Source organism: Cynoglossus semilaevis, chromosome 16, assembly GCF_000523025.1.
Source record: "Cynoglossus semilaevis isolate Cse_v1.0 chromosome 16, Cse_v1.0, whole genome shotgun sequence".
Taxonomy (NCBI): domain Eukaryota; kingdom Metazoa; phylum Chordata; class Actinopteri; order Pleuronectiformes; family Cynoglossidae; genus Cynoglossus; species Cynoglossus semilaevis.
The window spans coordinates 18,737,546-18,746,621 of NC_024322.1; the positions used below are offsets into that span (position 1 = coordinate 18,737,546).

Consider the following 9,076-nt stretch of genomic DNA (forward strand, 5'->3'; position numbering starts at 1 on the left):
TGTTTGTCTGCAGCGCGGGGCGTGTGTGTGTGTGTGTGTGTGTGTGTGTGTGTGTGTGTGGATGACAGGGCTAATCTGCGTGTGTCAGTGCAGATTAGCTCTGTTGTTAGCACTTGTATGGAATGTGTGAAACTGCGCCAGTGTCTGCGTCCGTGCAGAGATGAGCGTCGGCATCGGTCGAAAGTGTGTGTCAGTGCGGTGGGTCAGTGGGTGGTCCTGCGTCGTCGTTGGTAATCGATTTGGTGACGGATAAACACAATTACAAGCGTGCTACACACACACACGCATACATGCTTTCATAACTCCACAGGACAGGATTTATGTAATGTTGCAGTGTGATTTATGGATGTGTGTTTATGTGTGTGTGTGTGTGTGTGTGTGTGTCACTGCTGGTGTCGGCCTGGGTCCTTAAGTTTGGGTCGTGTTCTGACATGATCCACAGTGTGAATGTCTGCACACGTATAATGTACGCATCCAAATACATTTTACGACCTGCTGAAATGTAATTTCTTTATAAAGACTTTGATAAAAGCCCCGAGCCCTTTAGGGAGAGAGGAGGGGGGGGCAAATGGGGGGCGGAGTCCAAAACTATTTTTAGCCTGTCAAAACTAACACGATAACCAAAATGAAAATGATTAATTCATCAGATTAAAACAGTTGTTATTTACACACACTGCTGGGAAAATGTTTTAGTTTCCACCAATAATTATTTATTGTTGTCAACATTCCATCTTTTGGACATATATATATATATAAATATAAAGTCAAACTTCTACCTGCTGTTATTTATATTTTTGTCTACAGGACAAAAAAACATAAATTCTGCTGCTGGATGTATTTAGGAATTCATGGGATTCCTGTTGATTTCTTCCACCTTCCCTGTGATTAATCAGATCAAAAGTCTTGTTGGTTTGACAGTTGTCGTTGATTGATTATATTAAATTAAAACTCAACTGTCGTTTCAACTGCACTTTTTAAATGTGTGTATGATAAATGACTCTTCATGTCCCAGGGTTGAAACAGTTTAACTGACGTCCGTGTGTCAGGACGTAAAGACGTTAGAAACGTATCGTAGGAAAAGAAAGAAAAAAAAAACCCCACGACAACACAGTCAAGAACGAACAGATAAGTCTGGAGAGTTGACTTCCTGCTGGGACAGGAAGTGGTCGGACACATTAAACTTCTCCAGGTGCCACATCTGGCAAAGGTTTAGATGATCTGTGGCCCAGATAAAGGAAAAGTCCCTGAAAATGGTTTTCATTCTAAAACTCCTTCAGTTTGAATTCTTTATTTTATGGTTGATTAAAAAGTTTGGGGTTTTTAAATACCAAAAAAAAAAAAAAACAAAACAATCTTTTATTTCTGACCTGAACCATCATAACTTTGACATTTACCCCGATCATCTGCCCTGCCTGTACAAACGTTCAGTTTTTCCGCTGCTAATACCGTCGAAGCATCAGAGCGAAACGATGTCAACACTGTGACGCTGTGATGCCCCGGAGCTGAACCTCATGTGGGTCAAAGTCTGGACTGATTCCAAATATGAACGATGACAACCTCAGCTGTGGGTTTGATGCCAGCATCCAGTGTGTTTGGAGAGTGGCCCAGACCTGGACCACCTGCACTGTTAGTGGGAGGTTGTGGTGGGGCGGTCGGGTGGGGGGGGGCCCATGGGGTCCATCTTGGTGAAAAGTTGATGCGACGCTCCGTCCGAGCAGCTGTTGGTCTGTGTTGAACTTCAAATGCAGTCAGTGATCAGAAAGTTATTGAACCTTCTCATTTTCCTTCCTCCCTCCTTGGACTTCCTCCCCTCTCCCGCTCATTTCCCCGCTCCGACCCACGCCTCCCTTTTGTCTGTCTCCACCTCTGTTTTTCACAGGTGGTTCTGGACCACATGAGAAGGAAATGCAAGTGCCACGGGACGTCGGGCAGCTGCCAGCTGAAGACCTGCTGGCAGGTCACCCCGGAGTTCCGCGTGGTGGGCTCCATCCTCAAAGAGCGCTTCCACATCGCCACGCTTATCAAAGCGCACAACCGGAACACCGGGCAGCTGGACCACTCGCACCACAACAACAACCACAACAACCACCACAGCCACCACAACCATCACAACCACCACCACCACCACCACCACCATCAGATCAACCACCACCACCACCACACGCACCGGCGGCGGCCCAGCGTCAACGAACTGGTCTACTTCGAAAAGTCCCCCGATTTCTGCGAGCGGGACCTGGGCTCGGACTCGGCCGGCACTCAGGGCCGGATCTGCAACAAGACCAGCCCCGGCATGGACAACTGCGAGAGTCTGTGCTGCGGCAGAGGACACAACATCCTGCAGCAGACGCGGAGCGAACGCTGCAACTGCAAGTTTCACTGGTGCTGCTACGTGGTGTGTGAGGAGTGCAGGATAACGGAGTGGGTCAGCGTCTGCAAATGAAGAAAACACACACACACGAAAAAGACCAAAGACACAAAACAAAGAGAGGAGACGTTTTAATTTGAAAGGGCGGCAGGACTGTGGCGTGCGTGCGTGCGTGCGTGCGCCCCATATGTTGTTGCGGTGGACTGTGTGAGGACGGTGTGTGTGTGTGTGTGTGTGTGTGTGTGTGTGTGTGTGTAGCAGCTGAGCCAGCAGAACGTTGTGCACGTGCAGCATACGCCTCACGCTGCCGCCGCTCGGAGAGCTTTCATGTTCCCGCCAAACTCTTCAGACGGAGGACGATAATTAGAACGGACAAATGTTTGAGAACGCCGGCTCTGAAGTCGGCGACACGTGACGACTAACACGCGGCTGCGTGAGGTACAGGTGAACCAGAGGAAGTCAGTGAGAGCGTTGAGTTGCATGTGTAAAAAAATATTAATAATATTAATGCTTTGTTGCACCAGTGAAACAACGTTGTGGTAAAACTTCCTGTTTCCTGTCACGTTTAAAAAAAAAAGGACTGTGTTAAGGACACGGACGTCGCATTCCACCTTAAAAAGCAGGTCGAAAAAACAGGGACCAACGACTTCACTCAGTGTCCGAAACTTTTGTTTCCATATTTATGTTCGCAGTTCGCTGGCGTTTGTTTTTTGGTTTTTTGTTTTTTTTTTCACCATTTTCCAGAAAAGTTTTAAAACTGAAAAAAAGGTCGGTGACTTTGTGACGTAAAAAGAACTCCAATATTTAAAACCCAGTCCGATGTAAATTTAATAACGTAGTTAATGATTTCAGAGGGTCAGAAACAGCTGCTGAATGTGGATGACCTTTGACCCCCTAGTTAAAAACGCCCCCCCCCCAATGAACATTGACTCAGTTGCTTTAGGAACTTATTGACACTTAAACCTTTGCACTTCTTAATCCAAAAATCTCATCAATATTTTTTCTGCCATTTATTTTTATTTAAAATGGACAAAGTCACAGTTAGAAAACTGCCATTTTTTAATTTATTTATTTTTAACAAAATCAATGAGACTTTTGTTGGGAAAAAAATCCTCCAATTAGCTGAGATCATTTTTAAGGATTTTTTTAAATTAGTAAAAAATCCTCCAATTGACTGAGATTATTTTTAAGGATTTTTTTAAATTAGTAAAAAAAATTTTTACCAGACTGAAAACATGTCTCTGTTTTTTTTTTTTACCAGACTGAAAACATGTCTCTGTAGTAACTCCGTGTACTTCATGTATTTCACTGATGTCAGTTACTGTTTTATCATCAAGTCCATTTTCCATTGGCTTCATTGGTTCCCATGTGAGTTCAAAGTACAACTAAAAATACCCACTAGTACCGTTGTTTTTGGGGCATGTATCACTTTCAAAATTATTTTTTAATATATTTAAGAACTTGAGTTTGTCAAATATTTAATGTATGTAAAGAGAGAACTGACTTTTCCTAATTTCCTAAGATTTTAATTCCATTCAGGGAAGAATATTCGTCACGTGTCAAAGAAAGTCCCGACCAAAAAGAAGCCGCGTTTGTGAACCTGTGGTTTTTAAACCTGTGGTTTTTAAACCTGTTGCTGCTCAAATTCCAGCGCTCTATGCTTTTATAAAGACGGAGGTTTTGTCAACGCTCTCACCACTATTTATTGTCGGGATGTCCGATATCATCGAGCCGATATTAGCATATTTATGTAATATCTGTAGAAGTCGTTATTGGTTTTTCCTCCGACGATGAAAACCTGATAACGCAAAGCCTGGGTTTCATCAAATGATGTGTGCCCTAAAAATAGTTTTGGGGATAAACGGCTGTATGTTAAAGCGAGGGTCACTAGATGGCAGCATTGCAACTCATTTAATTACTCGCATACTCATACAGTGGTTTGTACAGAAAAATAAATAAATATCACCAGGCCCATATTGGTATCGGTTGATATCGGAATCAGAAAGTAAGTGTTTGTAAGTGTCAATATCGGCAAACAGTTAATATCGGACATCCCTAATTTATTGTCTTTCCTGTAACGTACACTCAAGGACCAGCACGACTTGTACACACAGATACACATCTATGTACACCGCCATCCTTCAGGGGATTTTGAAATGACGTTTCAGGGTTCAGCACGTGAGCGTGTACACTTCAGTACAGCACAGAGTTATTGACCCGACGGCCGTCCTTGCCCCAGGGTTCGGTTTGTAGTTTGAGTCTCCAAGTGTTGAACAAATGACCGTCATTTAAGGAATAGAATTCTCACCTACGGCACGAACGACGTTGTAAATAAACACGAACAACAGTCAAACGGCGCCAACGTTTGGCAGCTAGTTTAGCTAATTAGCTAATTGTGAAACAGACAGAGGCAGGGGGCGCTATGGTGCAGTATGTGGCCCACTGATTCCAGTGCAGTTGCTACTGTTTCTGTCTGTCTCAACATAGGGCATGCGGTCACGTCGGGTGACGTCGCAGCTCCACTACAAACACCAAAGATGATGTGACGCAACATGTCTGTGCGTCACCTTCAAAAGTCTGGTGAAAAAATGTGTGTCCACTCATCACTTTTACGTTTCTTTGATGTGTAAAAAACAACAACAACAACGACAACGACATTGTTCTTGTTGATTTGATCTCAGCCGACTTGTATGAACCTGTGTAATTTATTTCAAATCCAATACATTATGTCTAAGTGTTAACACGATCTGCGACGTCACTTCCTGTGCAAAAAGAAATCTTTGGATTCTGATAAGTAAATAACTTGCACTTACAGAACTGTGTCCAGGAAAACTCTGGGAAAATCTCTGAGATGCTTTTCTTTTCTCCATGTCATAAATGTATTGTATGTTTGTATATATTTTTTGTTTATGTTTTAATATGGTTATTAACTAAGTTATTTTATTTTTGTGGATAACTTAATATTTTTAAGACAATACAGAAAGACAGTAAATATTAAAAGGGGTTTTTAATGTGACCAATATAACAGTCACTCCTTTGGTCGGAGACTTTTGTTTATGTCCTGAGTTCATTTGTGTCTGTATGTTATCACTGAAGAGCTAAGCTAAGCTAAGCTAATGGTCAAAAAATTAAGATGTAGTTTCATTATTTTCGCAGAAAAAAAACTGTTACATTCAGATTTCTATGCTGCTAATAATGTTCACTCCACTTCCTGTTTACCTGTAAAATCTCCAGGATTTAGGACCTGCCCCCCCCACCCTCAAATAATCAGCCACCAATAACAAATTGGTAACACAGTATTACCGAGTGTGAGTACTACTTCATCTGATACTGCATGAAACCAAAGGGTTGGGTTTTTACAGAGGTCGTCAACTTGGTTTACTGTAACGTTTTCTCTGTTGCGAATCGTCCGCCAACATATCAGAGCAATAATTCACAGACAAGACAACTGCCAAACTCAGATCCAGGGTTGTTGGAACACAATTCCCATAATGCTTTGGGGAATATAAATAACAAGTGTAACGCTGCCAAGAATGCAAACTGTGTTAGAACTTGAGCCCTGTTCCTTTAATCCATATTCATTTAAATGTTGGCTGAATCAGTGACAACTATAATTGGATTAATTTGATGCTAAAAATTGCTATGAAAATGTGATAATTCCTGGGCAGGTTTTCAGCAGATTTATGGACGTCAGGTATTAGAAAATACTGATCTCTACGGTGTGAGGCAGTGGAAATTAAAGAAATGTGCGTGTCACTAACAGTTTGTTATGAGTTTCAAGTTTGGACGAAAGAGGCCAATTTTCAACAAGCGACCACATGCACCCCGTCTTCTGCTCTCCTGGCCTCAAACCTGCGGCTCGTTCTACTGGAGGAGAAAGAGTAAAAATAAAAAAATTAAAAAAAAACGTTCATTTTGGACTGAATGATCTCCAGCTTTTAGCTTTAGCTGTAGGTTAGCAGGAAACGCTAAACATATCAAATATTTATGCACACTTTATTCTGTAATCTCAAGAAACGCTAATGATTTTCTAGGCTTACAGTACAGGAAAGTTATACTGCAGTGGTTCTCAAAGTAGGGGCTGAGCCACCCCCAGGGGTCACAGAGTTATGAGGATGGGGGCCGGGGGTTCCAGATCATACATGTATATCTATATATATATATCGTGAAAACGTACACATCCCTCCTGTGATTTGACCCTGGGCCTGACAAGTGATTGGGCGAATAAGGAACCAATGAGGAGGACAGAAGCCAATATAATTGCTTCAGGGATGCATATATATGATTGGATTTTTTTTTCATACCTGGGTTTAGCAAAGATCCAAAAATATAATAATCGTAGTGTCATAAACATACCCATTATAGGTAGATGTATAAAACTGTATAATAAAATAAGTCTAGTTACTGTGACAACAACCACCAAAGCAGAACAGTAACTGAAATGTTGGGATTTCAAGTCGTCCTTTTTTTAAATGTTCAGTTCCAGCTGCTGCAGTGAAGACCTTTTAGGTTCTTTCCGCACCGGTTGCTCGCGTGCAAAGAGAAATCTGGTTGAGTGTTGTGACTCACTTATATATTCTCTTCCCCGAGGGAAGTTATGAAGTCACCAAGTCAAGTGTAAGAATGCAAGAGATACACTTTCAAAGTAAACACGTGTCGTTCAAACACACTTCTATTTTTGATCAGACACACAGCTAACATCTGGACTGGATGGAAAAGTGTTGTTTTTTGGTTGTTTTTTTCCCGTCCACTCTCGGAGTGCTACTCCTCTGTACGTCACGTCCACTAACTCTCATTATCTGACTCTCAGTGTGTGTAAATGATTGATGTGTGGACACCTGCAGTGACGACAAACATCTATGTGTTTGTTTGCCTGTTGCTTTTTGGCCCGTGATGCATTCAGGGACAGGCTGAGCTGATGAGTAACTCCAGCTCTGCCAGGTCGCTCCATTAGTCAGATTAAATGACAGCCAAATCTGAGTTTAGTTAAAGAAGTACATCAATAAATAAATAAATGAATGAAAATACTCGGCCATCTCTGCTCTGACTTAACCATTTCTCCTCACATGTGAAGAAACCAGCGCGGAGCGTTCACATCTGCGCTCAGATGATCCTCCGTTTGGAGCCTGAGTTGATATTATGACCCATGAGTTCTTATTTAATATTAGATTACTCAAAAGAAACATTAATCTTCACAGGACGAGCCGTTGCCAGGGAGCGTCAGGCCCCGACTTGTGTTTTGGATGGATTTCAGCGGAGCCTGTTGTTCTGATGGAGAAACACAGATATGACCTAAAACAACATCCAGACGCTGAAAAGGTCTCATCGTGTTGTGAACGACCAACTCTGGGTCACGTTTAAGAACCTTTGAGCCGGTCGAGCTGGTCAATAACAAGTTGGTTTAGTATAAGTTACTAAAACCATTTTAACAGACAGTTAAATAGACAAAATACAAAGACATATATTTAAAAGGCCTGTTGAAAACAAGGACCTCATGTTGTTTTGTTTTGTTTTTTTGTTTTTTTTAATGATCCCACAGATGGAGGGAGTCTCTAAGAGAACAGTACCGGGTTCCACCGTCTCAGAGTTCATTTGCCTCTGGTTCTTAAAAATAAAACCTCCCTGGGACCAATAACAGCCTCTGACCTTTTGACCCCAGACTGTAGGGAGAGAGTTCTGACATGACCCAAAATGAAACATATTACAAGTCATTAAATATTAACTTTACTGGGTTTAATTAGTCCGACAGATGTGTCATTGTTTGTTCCAGAAAACTGAACGTCACATGTCAACGATTCATCATTTTTCACTTTCCAACGTTTGGTAATGAATAATTTAATAGCTCGATCATTTTCAGTGTAAACAAGTCAAGTTTGAACAACGTGAGAGCACATTGGCAGAAGAGCTCGACTGAAACCAAAGTCAGAGACTTGATGAACACAGAAACGTCCAGCTGATCATTTGTGGACCTTATGTTGAGACACCTGCTGTCTGAGACTTGACGTGGTATTGTCCCTCCAAGTCTAGCTTGGACTTGAGTACAAAGACTTGGGACTTGACTTGGACTAGAATAACTACTTGTGCTCATCTTTGACTTGTGTCCAATGAGCGTATGTTCATTTCATTGAGACTTGTCTTGGACTTGGGAAAAAAGACTTGAGACTCTAATTGGTGTTGCCGTTCAATGACTTGAGACTTGACTTGGAAAAAACAATTACTTGTGAACAAGTCTGACTTGCACTGGAGAACAGGAACCTGATGAATCTTCCTTTAAGTCATTTGAGACTTGGGACTAAAGACGTGAGACTTGGCTTGTTATTGCACCTCCAGAATTTGACTTGGACTTGTGTAAAGAATTGGGACTTGAAATGGACTTGGAAAAAAACGAACTGTAAACATCTTTGATTTGATTGAAAATAACGTTGGAACTTGGAATTTATTGCAAACATCTTTGATTTGATTGAAAATAACAGTAGCTGCTCTTCTGTCGTGTATCGACCAATCAGAAGCCCAGCGCAGGTTAAAATCCTATCTCCCAGAACTCCCAGCATGCCGTCGACCACCGAATCATCAAACTGTGTTTCTGTAAAGTCACTCGAGCGTTCTGGTGTGAACCGAGACACCGACACCGTCTGACTGCCTGTTCCACCTCACGTAACAGACGTGTCATCGTTAGCCATAACCATCAGATGCAGTTGTCAGTCCAACCAC

At 42.0% G+C, this 9,076-nt stretch overlaps 1 protein-coding gene across 1 annotated transcript in view; it reads left to right on the forward strand.

Moving 5' to 3' along the window:
- Window positions 1-3,430, forward strand: part of wnt10a (wingless-type MMTV integration site family, member 10a) — a 20,589-nt gene extending 17,159 nt beyond the window's left edge. The window contains exon 4 of the mRNA XM_008329118.2: window positions 1,880-3,430. Coding sequence (XP_008327340.1) covers window positions 1,880-2,440 — 561 coding nt within the window. The 3' untranslated portion in view covers window positions 2,441-3,430. The remainder of the gene's footprint in view (window positions 1-1,879) is intronic.
- Window positions 3,431-9,076: the final 5,646 nt, after the last annotated feature.